This window comes from Abramis brama (genome assembly GCF_963993115.1).
Source record: "Abramis brama genome assembly, chromosome: 17".
In the NCBI taxonomy this organism is placed as follows: Eukaryota; Metazoa; Chordata; class Actinopteri; order Cypriniformes; family Leuciscidae; genus Abramis; species Abramis brama.
In genome coordinates this window covers 33,446,958-33,470,005 of record NC_139979.1, presented here as the reverse complement: position 1 = coordinate 33,470,005, position 23,048 = coordinate 33,446,958, and the positions used below count along the sequence as shown (strand labels likewise).

Genomic DNA, 23,048 nt, shown 5'->3' with positions numbered 1-23,048 from the left:
TTTGGAGAACAAAATTAAGGACGCTTTTGAGCAGTTGTCAACAATAGTTTTTAATGGGATTTCTATTCCAAAGCTGGTGAAATGCTATATCTTTCTATCCTCAACATATGTGTCAAATCAATGTAAAAATAAATAATAAATAATTAAATTAAATAAATAAATAAAGTGAAGTTTGTGTTATTTGTAACTGACCCAAACTCCTGGAGCACCTGGAAAGTGTTTACTGTGAACTGAGCTGCTTCGGTGGGTGAAGAACATACATAATCACTCTTGTGCTGCCATCACAAAAAAATAATGTTGTCATTGTAGCCATTATGGGCATTAAACAACATACAAAGCTAATTATGACGTCAGTAAAACAAGCTGCTACCCGGAAGTCATGAGCATTCTCCAAAGCATAATGCTAATTTTGTTCTCTCTCTGAAAATTGTGCATACTTTATTTGTTTCAGGTGAATCACAAGTCTCCATAAATGCCAGTCATTAGAAAGCTAGACAAAGGATCTGAGGATGTTGAGCCTTGTGCTTGTCTTTCATCAGCCATGCATTGTTTCTGCCAACATTGTGCCCAGGATTCGAAAATGGGATGTAGGATGTAGAGAAAATCACAGCGTTTATTCCCTCTGGAACATTTCCTTTTCAAAAAGCTTTTGTTATTTCCCATTTCGTCGAACCAAACCACAGGTCCGAAAAGAACACAACCATTTGCAGAGCCATTGCCTGAAGACAATGGAAATCAAAACTCACACCCTCTCCACTGTGAAGTAATTATGGATATTTCATAATGGCAGGCTGCAATTGTAGCTCGCATGATTATGCGCCACTTTCAAGCTCTTTATGTAAGGAGAACTTCGCAGCAATCAATGTCTGTTTGTGACTTTTCATCAAAGCTCCAGTTAAACTCCTCTCTGGAAAGCATCCAGGCTCATGTCATGTTATAAAATTGGAATCAAAAAGAGCTTTATTGGAATTTTTCTTGGCAATGAAGTTTGCAGTGCACATATGAAATAAAAGATGAAAGAATAAAAATATGAAAATGTATAAAGGTTAAGTCTGACATGTGTACAGATTATATTTACAGTATGACATGAATAAATAGAAGTGAATGAATAGGAGTAGCACAATTTTATGTCAAAGCTAATATTATTTTATTTAAGAAAATGCATTAAACTAGGTATGAAAACCTATGATACTCCACTCTATGTAACAATTCGAATATTTGGGCAACACATATTCAAAAACTGAATCTTCAACCAGTGTATGAGCATGCTGGGTGCTAAGTCTTTGTAAATGATGAGAAAGATTAAACTCCTAGCATCTCTTTTGTTCTCCGATGCAATCCTTGCGTTGCACACCTACACTGTAATGTAGGTTCACCTTTAATTTGGTGGATCAGTGAACATGCCTGGAATAGGTTTGGAAATCTTGTACGTGAAATGCATGTCAGACGTTTTGTAATTAAACATTGCCTATTTACATTGCTGTGGAAGAAAAGAAAAACTAGACAACCCTGTAAATTACTTTTCATCATATTAGAACATACAAATGTGACCCGAACAACAACAACAAAAAGTTATTGTTATTTTCACATTCTCTTTAACATTCACATTATAAAACCTTCAAAATGATGTGATTTGTTGGAATCAGACAAAAAATTAATGAGCTGCACCTGTTTGAAGTCGATAGAGTCAGTCCATTTTGAGAAAAAAATATTATGTTTTATTACTGGAGCTGCCAGTTTGCTAAGTTTCAAATGATTATTAAACACCAAGCACAAACTATGCAAAGTGACTTCAAGTGAACTGTATTAGTGGAGTAATGTGGGGAATAGTAACTGAGGGTATAGGGGGCAATTTCAGACGCGACCTATGTTTTGATCATCGTGCTGAATCAGATCCTGTCTTTGACAAAAACACAATTTTCTCAGCTTTTTGTTCAAAATGTTGCTTTTTTTTATTAAACTTACCCACATTCAAATGTTGATAGAAAAAGAAATGCATGAAGCTAGAATAAAATGAGCAAATTTTTCCACACCAAAAATGGGTAATGTTAAATTATATGTCTTTTGTCTATTGATATCGGTGAAAAATGCCAATATAACATTTCTGACGGCAAAATGAGTCATTCCATGCGCACAAGCTTATTACGACATACAGGCAAAACAAGTGAAAATTCTCAGTGACATGAGTCTGAACCAATGAAATGTGATTTTCAAACTCATGTTGATGTAAACAAAATGACCTTGCTCACAAAGGCGCCTCAGACAGCACGCAATATATACACATGAGAATTACAGTATTTCAAAATATCTGTCTTGGCATGTATTCACGCAAACATTATCTGTTAAGTTTAACTGTTAGGGGAAAACATCTGATGAGTAACGTTATCTTAGATCAGAGATAGGCAACTTCAGTCCTGGAGGGCCACTGTCCTGTAGAGTTTAGCTCCAACCCTAATTAAATACACCTGAACAAGCTAATCAATGTTTTCAGGATTACTAGAAAAGTGTTTTTGCCAAGGTTGGAGCTAAACTCTGCAGGACAGTGGCCCTCCAGGACTGAAGTTGCCCATCCCTGTCTTAGATCTTATTAATAATCATTTGAAACTTAGCAAACTGGCAGCTCCAGTATATCTCCAGGTAAGAGGATATAGTATCTCATTAAAGGAGAACTCCGGTCAATTTTAACAATGAGCTAATTTTTTTGTAAATTTGGAGTGCTGTCAGTACAGAGAACAACGACAAAAATCGGTGTTGCCTACACAAAATGATGTTATTTCAGCCAGCGCTCATACCTGTATTTACTTCCTGTTTTCGGTCGAAGTCCACAGTAGTCGATTGTCGAGTTCACGCGCGTGATCTTAGGTAACTAAGCAACAGTGGTGAACTCAACAATCGATTACTATGGACTTCGACCGAAAACAGGATGTAAATACAGGTATGAGCGCTGGCTGAAATAACATCATTTTTATTCATATCTTTCACATCTACTGCAGTCAGATTCACCGTGTTCACTCTGAAGGAATCACTCACATTGGCTGTGCAGTTGTAATGACACATCAAGGATGTTAAAGCAGGGCTCAGTAATTTCGGGATTTCTTCGCTGTATTCTCGCTTTTTGCTCGCAGGTTTCTCTCTAGAGCTCCCCCTACAGCTTCGGAATAGATATTTGACAACACTGTTGTAAAAACTCGTTGGCGATTCTCAGACACCAGAGGCTAGTAGATCAACGACATCAAAGCAGATGGGACATTCTTTAAAACGTCTTCTTCATTCGGGTTCGAACAGCGTGAGGGAGCGCAATAATGACAGCATACTTCCGCGAGTCTGTTTCCTGACAGTATCATATTAATATGAAATGATATTACTGTAGCCACATTGGACCAGCGGTTTGGAAAGTGGATGGATTGATGATTCAGCTGTGGGCGCCATCTTCTGGCAAGGCGCAGGAATTCATTCGGCACAACCCTCACATTGCATTGTGGGTATTCTCTAGCCAGTGATACATCGGTTGTACACTCGTTATTGCAGTGCGTTATGGGATTCAATAAGTGCACTTGATGACATCCCCTATGGTTTTGGACACCACTACAAATGGCTGTCCCTTATTTAAGTGTATAGGGGGCAATTTCGGACACAGACAAAAATGGAGTAGATCAAGTCCATCAGTTTCACAGTCCTGTAGATTGTCCTGGGTCGACAGATCACATTAGCTTATATGTGCATAAGCAATGTTTTTATCACTTGTTTCTGCTTCTTCTTCTCCTGTGTTTTGATCAGGAGATTCTGTACTCTTTCAGAAGATATTTAATAGCGCCCCCTACCGTATAACAGTGAAAACATGGATTGTCGGATATTTCCATCAATGGTGGGGAAGCGTTGTCATAAATGACGGAACATTCCTTCGGTGGCAGGGAAAGAGTTAAAGAGGAAGGTCACACCTTACATAAACCTTAATAGAGATGCGCGGTTGGCGGTTACAGCCGCGGATCGGGCGGATGACGTGACGAAAAATAATATTTTAATTCAATTCGGGCGGGTGGCGGGTGGTTGAACCAATAAAATGAAAAATATTATGTATACAGCAATCAGCGGATGGCGGGCGGGTGCGGTTTTGAAAATTGGTCAAAAACGTTGGTGCGGATGATGGCGGACGGATGATGAGTTTTGTGATGCGGTTGCGGATGAAATAATAGCCCATCCGCACATCTCTAAACCTTAACACACTGGTCTGGTTTAGCCATAAACATTGAAGTATTTGAAGTATATATATTTGGCTGTAGGAGCAGCCAGCCTTCCTTATATGCTAAATACATGTTATAAACAGTCTGCCTTTAGAAAATACTTTTTTAAACCCAAAAATATATTTTGTTATAATATATTGCAAAATGTACTTCAATGGGCAAAAAACAAAGAACAAAAAAATCTTATAAAAACCTTTCTGATCTTATGGGTAGTGTTTGAGGCCAAGATAGGGATCTTTATTTTGAGCACCATATTTGTTAATGATTTCTCTGTTTGATTGGCTCAGAATACAGTCACCTGCCACCTAAAAGCCAGGTCCATTTTATCACTGCCAGGGCATCCAACTCATGACAGCATGGTGCATATGAATGAAAGCTTGTGTGTGTCTTTGTTGATCCAATCAATAATCACAATATGGTGTTCCTGGCACCAGCTGTCTGTGTTTCATTAAAGCAGGGCAAGTGTCCTCTTCACTGCAGTGCACACTGTGCCCTGATAAGGGGGTTCAAATATGAAAAGAGCAACTGAAAGTCAAAGAATCTGTGTGGTGTCTCTAAAGTCCTTCAAGGATGCTGGGGACCAAAAGATCCATGAGATTTACCAGAGCAGAGTGACACCAACAATAAACTGCCCTTACAATTAGAGTTCACTGAAGCTTGGCGCATCACATCACAAAGGAAGGACATTTGGAGATCTTCACAAAAAAGTCATTGAAGCTGAGATGAGGCAGCTCTACAAGGAGGAGTGGGCCCAAATTTGAGGAGTGAAACACTCATATACTGTTAGCCGGGTGTGGGTTATGGGGTGGGTTGAAAGACATTAAAACAAAATTCAAAGAAATTAATCTATGAAGCTTTACCTCTAAATATAAAGAAACATTTCTAGCTCTGACTTATTTTAAATTGTAATTTTGGCCACCCCTGAAATGGGCCATACCAATATGATCTGAGCAGTTGAATTAAATACACTACATGTGTATTAATTTACATGTGAATTAAATACACTACATTTTTAATGTGTTTAAAATGCATATACACAGTTCAGCTGAATGATAACGTTTGTCCTTTAATGCTGTTAAACTGAATGTATGAAACACACATGCATATATGTGTGTGTGTGTGTGTGTGTGTGTGTGTGTGTGTGTGTGTGTGTGTGTGTGTGTGCCTAAAGATCATTGTGTAATTCACACCCTGACTATAAGTAGTTCTTGTTATTTAGTTATTGTTTCTATGGGAGTGTTACTAGTTTTTGAGTCTAAATCTATATATATTGCACACATTGCATACATTTATTAATATTTCACTAGTTTTTTAGCATGTGTTCATGATTTGTATGACAGCCTGGGCAAAAATTTTGTCGGCACAATCTGGCATGTTTCATTGCGTTATCACAAATAACAACCGACTCTAAATACACAGCTATATATGCTTACAAAATCTTGAAAACATTTTTAATTATATTTGAATAAAGGGTGAAGATGTCAATTTTCAAAATATAGCAGGGAGGTACTGCTGATTTTTTTTTTTTTTTACTGAGCAATGGTGGAGACAGTAATGATAAATCTTTATCTTCTATCATTTCCTTTGTTGTCATGCATGCTAAAGCTGTTAATGAGCACTCCGTGTGCAGTGCTGTATACCTTCAGAAGCCTCACAGCTGAACCTTTGCATCTAACTTTCCTTTGAGTTTGAATCGCAGAGAGGACACAAGACCTGATTAATTAGTCCCCAGACGCAGGCTGATACTCAGGGGCCGGTGCTATGGTACCACACAGATGCACAGACTCTCAGCATTCAAATGAGCCTTCATACAACACAGCATCTCCTCGCGCTTGCTGACACAAATAGCTGCTTAGGCCATGTGGCCAATTTGAGAGATAATGTTTGCATTCTCTGCTGAAAGGCTTTTACCTAATTAGAACTGAACGTAAAGGTGGCATCGTATTGCCACAGTTAATTATGATTCTGTTATGTGTGTCTTGTGTATCTTTCCTCTCGCTTTCACCTTTGCCCACTCTGCCGGGTAATCGAGACAGATGTCTGCTGTTGACTCACTCCACACGACCACAGCAGGGAAATGGACAGAGGTTTAGAGGTTTTATAAGAGACAAATTGCTCTTATATAAATGTAACAAGTTTTTATTGTATCTTTTTAAATTATGTAGGCTACTTATTTGGATTTGTTAGATTTTTTGCAAGGAAGGATATTTGCGCTGAAACAAAGGAAATTCTGAATGACTTGAATTAAAGCTAAAGAGAATTGAAATGTGTAATAAAGCTGGGAAGTATCATGCTTTTTCATGTGATGTTAGAAATGTGTCAACCACTAAAGATGTTGCTATTTTTAAATTTACACTATTTTTAAGTATTAGAACAACAAAGAGTCCCAAAGAAGTCAAGGGGAGAAAAAAAAGCTTACTTTAAGAGTTCAGTCGTTGCAGAGCATAATTGCTGCATGCTCCTTTAATATAAAATTCCAATGATGTCTGTATATGTGTGATTTATCATTCATTGTTATGACTAATCGTATCTTTTGGCTTGTGATGATCTAAAAATGAAGAGAAAATAATCAAATTATCTTAGATAAGATGAGAATATAACAGGGACGGACTGGGACTAAAAAACGGCCCTGGACTTTGACTAGGCCCGGCCCAAAGCAATCGGCGCGCGGAAACTCGACAACAATCAATCATCAATCAATCAAGTATATTTGTATAGCGCTTTTTACAATACAGATTGTATCAAAGCAGCTTCACAGTATTAAAATAAAATAATACAACAAAGTTTGTTTCTAGTGGAATTTATTGATTGATAGAATAAAATTAAATATCCCCAAATATCCCCAACTGAGCAAGCCAACAACAACAATAACGCCTGGCATGAGTGTCACAAGACTTTAATTGTGGCTCATGATACTATACCATCCAAATTATAGCAATAGCACTGATGTTGACTAGATGTTGTGTTAAAAGCATATTATTCTAGATTAACTTGAATACTCACATATAAATGGACTTGGTCTAAGCTCAAACTGAATAAACAAATGATGGAATGGATTTAAAAAAACAAAACAGGTTTTATTCAAAGATAGCATGGATGGAATAGATTATATAATATGCTGTTATAACAGCATATTATACAATCTATTCCATGCTGTCTTAAAATGAATTTATTACTTAATAATCTTAATTAATTTATGCAGTAATTAATCTTACTGCACAAATAATAATACCACATCTAAAAGAAAATACACCATTACAAATGTAACCAAAGTTTGTAAGCATTAACTGTAACGTTACCAACATTTTTACTAGGGCTGGGTAAAAAATATCGATTTCTCGATTTTAATCGATTCTCATTTTTACGAAACGATATTGATTCTTAAATCCCAAGAATCGATTAGTCATCCTGTTGTTGATGAATTAATGGAACATTGATGCGCGCATCCCATCCAATAAATCGCAATAATCTTTGTGCTTTGTTATTATTGATATGAAACAAAGTCTCAGATTTCAAATTACGTCCATTTTCTTACGAAATTCAAAAACATAATTACCGTTTTGGCGCTGTGGCGTGAGATCGCTCTGGCTCAGCTCAAGAGAAGCAGCAACGCGAAGCGCACATGATCTTCTCTTCCGCATTAATAACACCAGTTACTGCGCGAAATAAACACGAATGAGCATCTGAAAGTGTGTTAAAAGATAGAGTACAACTTATCGAAGTCCGTATCATGTCACATGGAATCGCTCATTCAGTGTTTCAACCGTGGAAAGACGTAAGTAAACAATGTCATTTACCTCAGAAAAAACATATCCAGTGACCATAAACTCGTTAGTCAGCTAGAAAAATTAACTCTAGAGAGGAGCATTTTGCTAAATATATGCACCATATTACATAATCATTATAATTGTTATTGTTCTTCAATATTTAATGAATGTTTGAATAAATCTGGAAGTTTTTGACAGCCACCATTTAAATTTTTATATTTTCATATAACTTTATTATTATAAAAATAAATAAAAGTGTATTTTAAGTGTTTGTATACAAATCAGTTAATTTTTACCTTCAATATTATAGTAGGCTAATGAAGCCTATAGGCTACAACTGACTCCCATAGTTTACAATAATTTTTTTCCCTTTTATTTTCCAGTTTTCCTTGAGAAAATTTACAATGTATTGTACCTGATATCCAAAATAATCGATATTGAATCGAATCGTAATCGAAATCGAATCGAATCGAATCGCAAGCTTGTGAATCGAAATCGAATCGAATTGTGAAATCTGTGTCAATACCCAGCCCTAATTTTTACCAACATTTTTAAAAGTAAAAGCACAACATATTTCTTAATATTAGCTACTGCATGTGGCATTTTACAGCTAAAATGTTGAAGTTTAGCTGTTTTAACTACTGTAATCATTAAAAACGTAGCAACCTGAATATCACTTCCTAACATCATCCCTACCAAGTAACTCTCTTTCTCCTCTCATGTTCCATACTTACTTGCCCTGGATCTGCCTGTGGAACCAGCTCATCTTTCTGTCCCTCATCACTGGTGGCATGTTGCTGCATAGCTGTCTGGCTTACTTCTTCACTGCTGCTAATATTTAACTGCGAGGTGCTGCCGCTGGCTGTGCTGCTAAATATTTCAGTTAGTTTGCGATATTTAGCGGCTTCAGTATCTAAATTCCGCAATTTTTTTTTTCTCTCGCCTTCTCAGCCACACCCTTTTCTTTCCGTTTTTTACCCGCGGCCGCGTTGCATATTGTTTGCTTGTTTCTATGCTTCTATCTAACGTCTTTGCTTTTCCTTACTTGGCGGCCACGGCCAGTGCAGCTGGCATCCAACTTAAAGGTGCATTGCTGCCACCTACAGTACTGGAGTGTGAAACAGATTAGTGGGGGGAAAAAACAGGTGATGACTGCGTGCGTGGCGGGTGGTGGGCCGTCCTGGATTACCGGCCGTTCTGTGATTCTCCAGATCACACAGATGGCCAGTCCGCCCCTGGAATATAATGAGATAAAATGTCATTGGTTGAGTGTTTAATTCACTGAATTATTCAACCATGGGCTTTACCACATTGTGATTAAAATATAAACCAGCAAAAATAACTATATTGTGATATGTACTGTTTGAGTGAGCTGGTACTACACAAAAGTACTGTGCAGTTTTTTTTTAAGTTTTTTTTTTTTTTAATGCTAAGCAGGTTATGCTGTTCATTAAGTGACTTGGCCAAAGCTCTACTGTCCTCATTACTTTGCCCAGTTTTGTTTGTACTGGTTTTGTGGCTGCATGTCATTAAGCTCTAGTGAACAGGATTCTCTGCAAATGAAGTATACTAATGACAAGTTACTATAATAAGAAACTAACATATAATAAAGACAATCATTTGCACTGCCACTACCCTTATGAAAAAGAAGCTAAATCAAGGGTTCTATTAGTATACTTATTTTAAACTAAGAATAAGAAAGTATACTTTCAGTCTACTTTTTATGTACATTTCAGAAATATACTTAAAGGGGTCCTTGATAATGATTTATTTTTTTTTAACTTTATTTAGTGTGTAATGTTACTGTTTGAGCATAAACAACATCTGCAAAGTTACAACGTTCAAAATGCAATGCAAAGGGAGATATTTTCTTTTACAGAAATCGCTTTTTAAGGACTACAACAAACGACTGGTAGGGACTTCAACGAGCTTCTTCCTGGTTTGGTGACATCACAAACCCTAAAATTTACATAAACCCCACCCCCTGGAACACGCAACAAAGGAGGTGGGTCCATGTTGGGCTGCTTTAGAGAAGAGGAAGAGTTGTTGTCGCTGTTTTTTACACCCCGGAAAAAGTTTGCCCAAAGGCTGACGAACTTAGAGAGGCTAAAATGTATTTTTAACACTGTTCCTGAACATTATAACCTCAACGTCTGTCTGTGAGCTGGACATTTTACAGAGAACAGCTTCCAGAAGAAAGTACAATGCAGGCTATACACACAATAGCTTCTCCTGAAAGACGGAGCCGTTCCCATTTTGTCTGGACAATCTGTTGTTTATGGATCACAACATGTACTGTAAGTATGTCTTATTATTTGTACAGTAGTTGTGTTTTCTATTAAAATTTCCAAATATAAGCTTTATGTAGTTGCTATGATAGCTATGATCTAAAGCTTTGCCTCCGTTAGCCTGCTAACTAACATTACAGTATTGATTCAGTGTTTACTGTAGCTTTTGTAAGACTGTTCACCACCCCTTAGGAAAATTATCCATGATTTTGTGATTGATTACTGTTTGTATTACCATAGTTTTCCGACAAATATGTTTAAATGGTGGAAAACATTGTATCTAGAAGTAAAATAAATAAATAATAAATACCACTCTGAAACGTCCTGTGAAATTCTTGCTTGCAAAGTCAGTGATTGAAATCCGTTCAGCACAATCCTCTTGTTCTTTAACATTGTCAGGGTCTGAATCGGGCTTGAAATGGATTGAAATTTACGCCATTGTTAATATTTACATCTGAGTAGAGCTTGCGGTTATGAAGGGGTGGGACATTTCCAGAACACATGGTAAGAGGTGCCAATTACAACACATTTCATATTTTGGAAGGAGGGGCTTCATCTAAAACCACGCAATCAACCAGACTGGGGAGAGAGGAGCTGTAAAAATGTAAAATATGTAAAAAATTATGTGTTTTTTGAACAATCACGCATGAAAACAAATTTTAGTACACCCCAAAAACAAAATCAAGACTTTGTGAAAATGGCATAATAGGACCCCTTTAAAATTGCACTTAAGCATACTTGCAGACTTATATTGACAGAAAAGGCCATGTATATTGGGCCTATACTTGTACTCAGTCTTTTGATCGAGATATAGGAAGTATAATTTAGTATTCTAAGTATACTTGGCTTGTAGTTGTGTTTACTCTTTTGATTGAGTAACCTATTAAATTCTTTTTTCACATAGTTTTACACACTGTCTTTCAAACTTACATTGTTTGAAAATAATGATTTATAAAGCAAACAGATATGTTCCTAATTCTGAGCATCTGAATTTTTGTGTAGGTTAGTCCACTGCTAGTGTAATTTACTTTACTCAAATGTACTTGACTCTTTCTCCGCCATTGACTGAATTTGCCAGCTATCCATGTTATAAGGTAGGGGGCGCTATTACACACCTTCTGAAATAGTACAGACTCTCCGGATCAAAACACAGGCGAAGAAGATGCAGACACAAGAAATATTATATGTAAGTAGATGCACATGTAAAATAACACGATCATCAACATTTAACAGCATATAAATCAAAACTGCCTAATGTTACATAATGAAAAGTGAAAATGTTACAGTCCTGAGCTACAGGACTGTGAAGCTTTGGGGGTGTTGATTGACTCGATCTACATCATCTGTGTTTTGATCATCGTTCTGAATCCTACCTGGACGTAGTACAGTTTTCTCTGCTTTTTGTTTAGAATTTTACTTTTTATGAAACTTACCCACATTCAAGTGTTAATAAAAATGAATAAAATGTTTTTTTAAATGTAAAGAGTCAAAGTACAGCTACCCCCAGTTTCACAGCCAAGACTTAAGCCTTGTCCAAGACTAAAATGCATGTTTGAGCTGTTTTAACTGAAAGCAACTTGCACTAACACATCTTAAAATAGTATTTGGTTTCACTTTATTTTGATGTTCCCTTTAACACATTCTGTTGACTATAAGTAACGTTGCACCGACATGTTGAAACCTTTCTAAACAGATGTATGAGAACCAGACTTGAGAAAGCAGATGTACATGAATTCCTGGAGTTTTAAAGCAAGGTGTTTATTCCATATCAACATGAATTTACATTGACACAATTTACTGTACTCTTTTATGGTGTGTTTGCAATCTTTTTTTGTTATGTGGGATGTAATTTTGCAACTATGCCTTTCACCCTACAAAACAATGTAACAATCAGTTGAACATGGTTTTGTAGTTATGCTAATACCTCTCCATGACATGTGACCAATTTGGCTCCAGTTTTGCCAACTATTTTCAATAGAAAGTAGCTAATGTTACGATTGTGTAATGAGTGGAAAAACTTGCCATAATTGCAGTCCAACTGAGGAGGCAGGGTGGGGCTCTGGGGGCGGACGAGGGGCTGGCGACGGGCAGGAAACAGGTAGAGATAACAGCGATGGAAACCAGTGTGGCGATGAATGTGGGAAGAGCCAGGGATGAGACGAGAGCAGGAAGAGCCAGGTTAGGAACCAGAGCACAGCCAGGACGAAGGCCCATAGCGAAGTCAAGGGAGGAGCCATGGTGGAGATTTGGCAGGCGGACCCAGGGGGACAAGAGACAGAGATGGAGGTGAAGAAGACCTAGGCGGAGCCAAAGAGCTGATGAGACCAGGCGACACCGACCAGGCGACACCAATGGATCTGGAAACCGAGGTGGAGTGACAACTGACGAAGGTGGAGATGGAGGGACCCCAGTAGAGCCATAAGGACGACTGTCACAGGTGGAGCAGAGGGAGGGAGGAGACAAGGTGGAATCAACTGGTTGACAAACCGAGGCTGACAGGCTCAGTGGCTGGTTGTGGAGCCAGGGGATCCTCTCACCAAGGCGGAGCTGGAGACCAGAAGACCTAAGGCAGATCCACACAGCAGAGTGGAGTCAGAGGAGGAGGCAGGGCTGAGGAACTGGCTGTCATTGGCAGAGGTGGTGGTAGAAGGAGGCTGAGCGGGATCTTTGGAAATACAGGAGAGTTGGAGCTGGGTGGGACCAGCAGAGACACAGGAGACTTGGAGCTGGGTGGGACCAGCAGAGACAGGAGTCCTCATCCTCATAATAATAATTCCCAGAGGCCAGGTCTAGCTCATCCTCAGTGGCGGGAGTGGGAGTGGATGGGACATCCTTCCATCCCCTCATACTCCACGAGCACGCCCACTGAAACGCATGGTGTTGCTGGCTCACGTACCTGTTCAGACTCTTCATTGGGCTCGGGCTCTTGAGGGAAGCGGCTGGCTGGACTCTGGATCTGGAGTGGGGCTGGTCACATCTTCGTCAGCAGTGCAGACAGTGAATGGCGATCTATTGTTCACTAGCACCCACTACACAAAAGCGGCAAAATTCCCCCAAGCACCAAAAAGTGGCAGACAGGCGTGCCTTGGATCACTCGCTGAGGATGGTATACAGAGATAACAAGGGAAATAATAAACAACAGGTGAACATAATATGTAGCTAAGGGAACAAACTAGTGAACAGAACTCAGCCTAATAGGGACAGGGAACACATTGGAAATGAAACCAAAACACAACTTAACAGAATTAAACATAACCCTGACAGCTAAAGCCTGCTTGAAAAGTCGCTAAATGTCACTAGATGACGTCATGCGTCATTTAGCATATTCGTGGTATCCCATATTATTGCATCATATTGCATGATTTCTGCCTAATGTCGGCACCTGTTTTCTCTACTAATCCATGCTCCCATACTCTATTGTAATATACTATATTAGCCAAATGTAAAGAAAGCTGTTCTCATTTACATATTTCCTTTCAGACAACAGAGCGAGTATGAGTGACTGAATACAGCAATCACCACAGCACTGCCAAAATTCCTCATTTATAACTGCAGGGTTGTTGGCTAAAATCACTATTCATGTAAGTTTAAGACCGCAGTTGTACTGTGATATCAGATATATTTACCTGTTAAATTATAACAGAGAGAAAGTTAGAAGCCAAGCAATGCTTTCCTTATTCTCTCACACAGTGCACAAGTCACAAAAATGACATTCAGTTCCAGTTAGTGTTGCTTCTCTCTGTCACTCACGGAACTGAACTTTGATATGGCATCTTTGTTTGGCCTTGTCATTTCCCTTTTCCTTAAATTTTAATACACAAGTAACTACTCTTATATCTAAGAATTGATGTTAAAATATATAGGCCTATTAAAATTTATAAGATCTAAAATTGAATGGCAAACATATCTGAGGTGTTTGTTTTTAACTTCTGGAATTAAATACTCTCTTACTACTAACATATACTGTGCATATACTGCCAACATTTTGTATTAGTAGGATTAAGAAGTGTGCTACATTTATCACGTCCTCTCTACATTTTTTACAAGACCTCATAACTATGCATGTTTAATTCAGTGAGTGATGTTACTTTGCATTTGGCAGTTCGAAAAGGAGTCAACAGATGTTAAAAAAGGATGCAGAAATGACTTATGGTCCATCTGTCTCCCTGAAAAGGTCAAATCAAGTGCATTGAATTTCATGCAGTAAGCTTTGTTCTCATGTTGTAGATGTAGTAGGTATTCTATTGACACAGAGAATTTGTTGTGCACAGTGTAGATACTAAAAAACTGCAGCAATAGCATAAGTAGTGTGGCAGTCCCGGCGTAAATATTTATTTATTTATTTATTTATTTATTTAATCAATTGGCTACTGTTATTAAAAGTTATTGTTTTGTATATACATAACTCCTGAATAAAAATAAAAATGAGTTTGGTCTGATTTTAAAAAAAATTGATCGATAGTGATCGATAGTGGTCGCGGAAATGTTTGGTTGTGTCTTAAGCATTGTAGCACTTAACGCTGGCTGTTTTTGTTATTATAAGCCCAGGATGTAGCAGGTCGCAAGATGTTGATCCAACTCCCGCCAGTGCAGAGGCTAGCCATTCCGTTACTTGCCAAGGCCATAGCCTCAAGCAAGGGTCGTCACAGGTGGTAGCACCAGGGGATCTCGGAGTTGAGAAACCCAACCAAGTAATCTTGAAAATCTTTCCTGCATGTTTTCTCAGGCAAAAAAAGATCATTCAACAGCTCCTGGCATGGAAGCAGAGAATGGCTGGAATAATCTATTCATGCAGATGCTGCATTCTGCTAACCATGCAGAACGTTTCGAGAAAGGACTGGGAAAGGACTTTTAGGGCTCTATTTTAACGGTCTGAAACGCAAGTATCAAGCGCGAAACGCAAGTAACTTTGTGGGCGGGTCTTGGGCGTTGTTGCTATTATACCGGCGGGATAAATGACTCTTGCGCCCAACGCAAATCTAAAATGGGTTGGTCTGAAGTAGCTTCATTATTCATAGGTGTGGTGTGGTCGTAACGTGAAATAAACCAATCAGAGCGTCGTCTCACATTCCCTTTAAGAGCAGGCGCGCTTGTTCTATAGCGGATTGCTATTATAACGGTGGATTTGCCAGGCGCACGCCAGGAGCGGTTCACAGCCGAGGAGACCGACGTTCTCGTCAGGGCCGTAAAACACAGAGAAGTGACGTTGGGGATGGAGAAACACACCCAAATTAACTTCGGTTAAACAGGCGTATGATAATTTGGGTAAATGTGTAAGCTAGATGTATGCTTTTATAATAAACTGCTATCTATCTATCTATCTATCGTAATAATGTATGATTTGCAAAAATGAAAACTGCTGCTTCTGTGTAGATGAGAGAATCAAAGTGTATGCACGTTGTGCACACGCTACATTGATTATGGCCAAGCATGCGCCCTTAAAATAGCATATTAATAACTTTAAACTAGTTTTTTTTTAGTCAGTGGCGGAATTGTTTTCTAAACCTGTAAAATAGCATGAGGGAACGTTTGCGCTGGAACACGCCTCCTCTTTTCACTGAACCGCCCCCGGGAGCGCAAGTGTATTTCTTAGTTAACCAACGTGCGTCTGTGGAGGGAAAAGTCCGCTGTGCGCGGGTGCAAAATAGGAATGATACATGCGTCGGTGTACAAAGTCAATTGCGCTGGGTGCAAGATAGGGCCCTTAGAGTCAAAAGAACACCAGAATTATATGTGGAGGGACAAGGAGAGGCAGATTCAGACTGGTAAAGAAATCACAACTTCAATCAATGCAGAACATTTGGAACGCAATAGATACTACTTGTCATCAATAGTCGATGTCGTCGAGTTACTTGCAGTGAATCAGCTACCTTTTAGAGGTGACCATTATGCTTTTGATTGTATGGCTGAAGATGGATGCGGAGTACTTTTGTCCTTATTTGAATATACTTTGAGGAAAGATGCTGTGTTTGCCAAGATAGCGCAGACTATCCCACACAATGCTTGGCATACTAGCCATGACATTCAAAACATTTTGATAGAGATTATGAGTACTTTGGTCACTGAGCACATAGTGAAAGAGGTTGGTGAGTCATTTTAAACGATAAAAGTGGTGGAAGGAATAGAAAATATTTCGATAGTTGTGTTTTTTGTGAATGAACTGTATGAGCCAATTGAACGTCTTTTGACAATTTCCACCGCTGACCAGGGAGATGAAGAAACACTGACTGACACGATGATTGAAGAATCAACAAAAGCAGGACTGAGTTAGGAAAATCATCAGTCAGATGTATGATAGCGCCTCCCTGATGTCTGGTAAACATCAAAACGGGGTGCAAAAACTTCTCCAACAAAAACTGCACCGAGAAATACCATATGTCCATTCATTGTTTCGGTCACCCATGCTTTGGCAGCAGAGCAGGCCTTGGTGGACTTTTTCACAATGTGCAACATGCTCTACAAATTCTGCAGAAAGCCTACCGTTGTCATTCTCTACAAGGGAGAGACATTGAAGCGCCTCCTAGACCAATGCTGGACTGGTCATTCTGGCAGAAATCAACAGCAGCCCAGCCTATGGAGCAGAAGTGTGAGTTGAAGCAGCAGGTTTACTACGGGCCATGTCTGAACCCAGCTTTAGGTTCATTACCCACATGGTGCACACAATCTTATCTTATCTCAACCCCCCTAATATGATCCTAAATTCAGCATGTACGTAGGGATGGGACGGTTTGAAAATTGAATATCACGATTATAGTGACCAAAATTATCATGATTATCAATATTATCACGGTTTTGTTAAAACGAGATGAAAGTGTTCAAAAAGAGTTGATGCTCACACTGAAGACATTTCAACAAGTTTTATATTTGAAAATCAACAAACAACAAATAAAACAAGCAGCTCTATGCACTTTTTTTTAGCAAGATTCTATTCTGTGGCATTTCCTTCCTTATAATGACCGTCGTCAATAGCAACGCATTATAACACCGCACACATCCATGTATCACAACCATAGACTGTAAAAAAATATGGACGTAGTGTCCGTGACGTCACCCGTAGGTTTCTGAAACGGATGACTTATAAAAAAATTCACCCCCCTCACAGTTGTCATGAAGGGAAAAATAAGCTATATAGACCAAAGCCACTTTTTGCACCAGGCTGTAAACGTGTTTTTTTCTGCTGTAAAGCTGGGTATTTTAACATGGCGGAGATACAGATTTGACTCACTTCTGCACCCAGCCTCAAGCGGCCAGTCGATGAATTGCCGTTGAATTCACTTCTGTGTTGGTTTCAAGAGAGAGACAGGGAGGTTGCCGCTTGATCACAACGGACACGCTCTCTCGTTTCATTCAAATACAACTTGCCGTCTTGCGTCTCCGTTTTTAATTGTATTGAAAATGAAATCAGAGTTGATTTATTGTTTGCAGAGTTTGATAATATTGTTGTGATCATCTTGTCTGGATGATTGTTTTGTATGCTGTACATAATGGATTTATAAACAGGTAAGATTTAAAACATTAATCTCAATTCAATGTCCCCGTAATTATGTGGTAAAAAAATCGGTGTAATAAGTGTATAATGAATATAAATTATTATCCATTAAATGTCACTCTTAATAGTCTTGTTTGAACTTGTTCGTTCGTCTTTGGCTCAAAGCTACTTGCTGCGAACTTTTCTTTGCGGAAGCTTCACGTTTATTTCAAGTAAGTGATATAAAATAGTTCAACTTAAAACAACATTTTATGCCCAATTATTTCCCAGACGTAGTTTTGGTATTGAGGTCAAAGTTAACTTGCCTTGCATTCGCTATACAACAGTGGGTAATGGTCACACAAGAGACTCGGCAGATTTGAAGTGTTTCTATTGCAGCTACTTTTTCTTGTGCATGTTCTGCAGACAGGGAGACCATCCTCGATTAAGTTTCCCTCAGGACTTTTGTTAAAGCCAAAATATGACCACACCTCAGAATTGGTTCTCTTAAAAGGCTGAAAAATCTCCCGAGCACGGTCACTGTCTTCCGCCATTCCTTCTTGAATAAAGAAAAAAAAAAAAACATTGCGCACTGCACGCCTGCATCAGACAGTTTTGCTGGCTGAACAGGATTAATATTGAGTTATTAAAATCGCGATAATCAAACACGGTTCTAATGATAATTAAATTTTAAACGATATTACTAACCGTCAGTACATTTTATCGTGGTTTATAGTGAAACCGGTAATCATCCCATCCCTACATGTATTATTAGTATTACTGCTGCTTTAATGTGTAGCCTATGTTGCATTGTACTACTGTTGGTAAGTGCTAGCTGGCTGTTGCTAATTTCCACTACTTTATATACTGTTGGTTAACTTAGTTCACTCAACAGCATCACATTCTATTAATATTAAAAATGTCCAAATTTAGATTTATACATGGTTTTCACTGGACAAGAAGGGTATGAAAATAAGTAGTCTGAAAAGTCAATGTATGAACCTAAAAAGACTGAAAAAAATCTTGATATCTGAAAAGACAACATAACAAGCAGTTATATACCACCCCATAATTGTTCCTCATACACTGAACAAAATTATAAACGCAATACTTTTGTTTTTGCCCCCATTTTCATGAGCTGAACTCAAAGATCTAAAAACCCGAAATGTTTTCATCCAAAAACTAGTCAGTATCTGGTGACCACCTCACGCAGTGCAACATATCTCCTCTGCATAGAGTTGATCAGGTTGTTGATTGTGGCCTGTGGAATGTTGGTCCACTCCTCTTCAATGGCTGTGCGAAGTTGCTGGACATTGGCAGGACCTGGAACGTGCTGTTGTATATGCCGATCCAGAGCATCCCAAACATGCTCAATGGGTGACATGTCCGGTGAGTATGCTGCCCATGCAAGAACTGGAATTTTTTCAGCTTCCAGGAATTGTGTACAGATCCTTGCAACATGGGGCGATGCATTATCATGCTGCAACATGAGGTGATGGTCGTGGATGAATGGCACAACAATGAGCCTCAGGATCTCGTCACGGTATCTCTGTGTATTCAAAATGCCATCCATAAAATGCACCTGTGTTCATTGTCCATAACATACGCCTGCCCATACCATAACCCCACCGCCACCATGGGCCACTCGATCCACAACATTGACATCAGCAAACCACTCACCCACACGACACCATAAAGAGAAAAAAAACCCTGCACATTTTAGAGTGGCCTTTTATTGTGGCCAGCCTAAGGCACACCTGTGCAATAATCATGCTGTCTAATCAGCATCTTGATATGCCACACCTGTGAGGTGGATGGATTATCTCGCCAAAGGAGAAGTGCTCACTAACACAGATTTAGACAGATTTGTGAACAATATTAGAGAGAAATAGGCATTTTGTGTACATAGAAAATTCTTAGATCTTTGAGTTCAGCTCCTGAAAAATGGGGGCAAAAACAAAAGTGTTGCGTTTATAATTTTGTTCAGTGTACATAAAATAAAGTAGCCCTGCCTTTTAAGTGGTACTTATATATAGATGAATTAATAAACGCTTCACGGCTACATCTCAACTGTTTTTATAGTATTTTTACTAACTGTATACTTGATAGAAAATATACAGCCCCCCTATTGCCCATAAATGTAACATATTTTTTTAAATCTTTACATGCAATCTTGCAGCTGAAGGCAAGGCGGAGATCACCTGTAATGTGGGCATACCCACGATCAGACCACTGGTGGGACACAATTGTTCCGGATTTCACCCCTTTACAATTCATGCAGAATTTTCGTGTGTCCCCAGAATCATTTGAGTACATCTGCAGTCGGGTCAAGCATGTCATGGGGAGAAGGAACACAAACTACCGTTTGTGTGTCCCAATCCGAAAGCGTGTTGCAATTGCCATCTGGAAACTGGCCACGGGTGGTGAATACAGGACAATCAGCCACCTTTTTGGGGTAGGCCTCAGCACTGTTTAATTGTGTTCAGGAATTCTGCAACACAGTCATCACGGTGCTGCTTCCCGTCCACATGAGATTTCCTGATGCTGACAAGTTGTTAGAAATGACCACTTTCTTTTATAATCGTTGGAGAGTTCCACAGTGTGTCTGTGCAACTGATGGCAGCCACATTCCAATAATTGCACCAGAGGACTATCCACGAGACTATTTCATTCGGAAAGGCTGGCATTCTGTTGTTCTGCAAGCAGTTGTGGATGGCAAAGGTCTTTTCTGGGATGTTTGTGCTGGCTATCCAGGGAGTGTGCATTACGCCAGAGTGCTACGACAGTCACATTTGTGGGAGGTCCTAAGTGATGGGGAATTACTAGGGCAAAACAAAGTGACCATCTCTGGCTGTGATGTTGGACATTACCTGATAGGTGATCCGGCATACCCCATGCAGAATTGGCTCATGAAGCCCTTTTCCGACACTGGCAGACTGACCCCTGAACAACACACCTACAATTACAGGCTGAGCAGTGCACGATCGGTTGTGGAGATGTCTTTTGGGAGATTAAAAGGACGATGGAGGTGTCTCCTAAAAAGAAACGACTGCAAGCTGGAGCTGAGCAAGAGGATGGCACTGACCTGCTGTGTGCTTCATAACATTTGTGAGGAACATGGTGATAATTTCACTGAAGAGCACCCAGACAGGACTGTAAACATTGAGCCTCCTGCTCAGACATTATCTGAGCATTCTAACACAGAAGGGGCTGACATCAGAGCTGTATTAATGATACATTTTAATGGAGGGAGCGAGTGATTCTTTGAATACACCAATGCCATATTTTTGTAACACTGCTGTTTGTGTTTGAGGACATCTGAACTGTCATAAATTGTATTATATTCTCCTCCATTGAATAATCCCTTATTTCCAATCTGAGGGTTATATCTCTAAAACTATGCATTCTGTGAATAATTTCATAAGAGCATGTCAAGTGAGTTTTAGAAAAGGCTGATAACATGCTAATGAAATATTGTATTGCCCTGTAAACACCTACTTGACTAATGTCTGGCCAGGAGAACTGCTTAATTATTGCTTTATGGTCCTCAATCAACGACCCTTTCACAGTTCTACCGGCATGGGACATTATTTTATAAATATTATTTTGTTTGAATTCAGCCATTATAGCCTTTATTCAGGCATTATGGGCATTTATTCAGGCAACTCCACTTCAAGCCCACCCACTATCCACCTATTATCTGAAGTTTTTCTAGAAAACAAGTTTTTTTTTTTTTTTTTTTTTTTTTTAAGAAAACAAAGACCTTATATTCTTGGGACCTTATGTGAATTCTTGCAACAAAATAGATCGTGAAATAAATATAGCTCCTACACGACTGGTGGATTAGAGCTACAATTAGCATCAAGCTACATAACACAATTTAAAAGATTAATATTACACGTTTATTCAAAATTCACTTTAAACCACCATCAAGTTTTTTTTATTAACTTCCGATCACAATCTAATGTGGATTTTAGTCATATAATGATGTTGAAATATGCTATATATATATATATATATATATATATATATGTATATATATATATATATAGCATTTTATATGCAGCTAATCACTACACCTGCTTAGCATGTATACTGTACACATTCTTTATTCATATGAAAATACACCAAATCGCATGAAAATCACACACAAACCATATACGATATTTGCCTGTTAAGGGGTTTAAGAAGCTTAACCAGACATTTGTATTAACAAACATGTTTATTTAAACAAAAACAACCAATTCAAATCTTTATAATACTTTGCAAAATGTGCAGTAAATGAAAATACAAATTTTTAATTGTTAATTTAAATTGCACATTAAAAGAAACAACCAAAAATACTGTGGTGATTTATTTGCAATCATTTTTGTGCTTGTGCCTCCATTATGGCCACCATGCGCCCCATGAGTCCAAGCAGAGAATGTGTGTCCGCTCTCATGTCCTGCCGCCAGGCATCATCCATTTCTTTGCTGTGCTGCAAGAACCTCTCATCTGCCCTTTCCAAATATCGCACCAGTTTTGAAGTACTGTCTCTCTTCTTTTTTCCTGTGTACAACAATAATAGCAGATGACAGATCATCAATGTGCTGGCATAGCATTGCAACTAATTGTTTTATGCAGGGAATTATGCGTGTGCATCTGCTACATGATTACATGATTAAATATTATTTGTGACCGGTATACAGTATATTACTATGTTATATTTCTGAAATATGGCATCATACTATATCACTATCACTTCATCTTTTGCTCATGTCTCATAATAGACCATCAACATTATATTGTATATATTAAATTTATGTCACATTGACTTTATATTCTATTTTAAACTTCTGTTTTTTCTAGACTTTTGTTTTGTTTTAGGTAGTGTAATCAAATTTAATTGTTACATATCAAAGCATTTTATATTGATGCTCATGAAGTTAAATGAAGAAAAAATATAAACATTATTTCAGTACCTGATAGTAATATATACAGTGTGTGTATACATATATATATATATATATATATATATATATATATATATATATATATATATATATATACGTGGGCGACCATTGCCGATTCGACCGAGGTCCTTTTTTGGTCCTTGTAGTCCTTCTATAGTTTTTAAAGTTTGTTGCTAATCTGTTAGCAACGAACTGCAATGAACCCGCTGCAGCAATCTCTCGCTGAATTTGCAAAACCGGTTTCATCCATGAATAACACAATCAATAATTTACTCTGGACTTCTGCAGAGGACCTGAGTGCAAGAAAGCAGCGTGTTTCCTCCTCGGACCAC

At 38.5% G+C, this 23,048-nt stretch overlaps 1 protein-coding gene across 1 annotated transcript; it reads left to right on the top strand.

The window, feature by feature from the left end:
* Positions 1–20,292: 20,292 nt before the first annotated feature.
* On the top strand, positions 20,293–21,024 carry LOC311066977 (uncharacterized protein; the record flags this gene model as incomplete). The annotated part of the gene is made up of 1 exon (XM_084088478.1): positions 20,293–21,024. The coding sequence occupies one exon, from the start codon at positions 20,293–20,295 to the stop codon at positions 21,022–21,024; it is 732 nt and encodes a 243-aa protein (XP_083944604.1).
* Between the last annotated feature and the right edge of the window lie 2,024 nt (positions 21,025–23,048).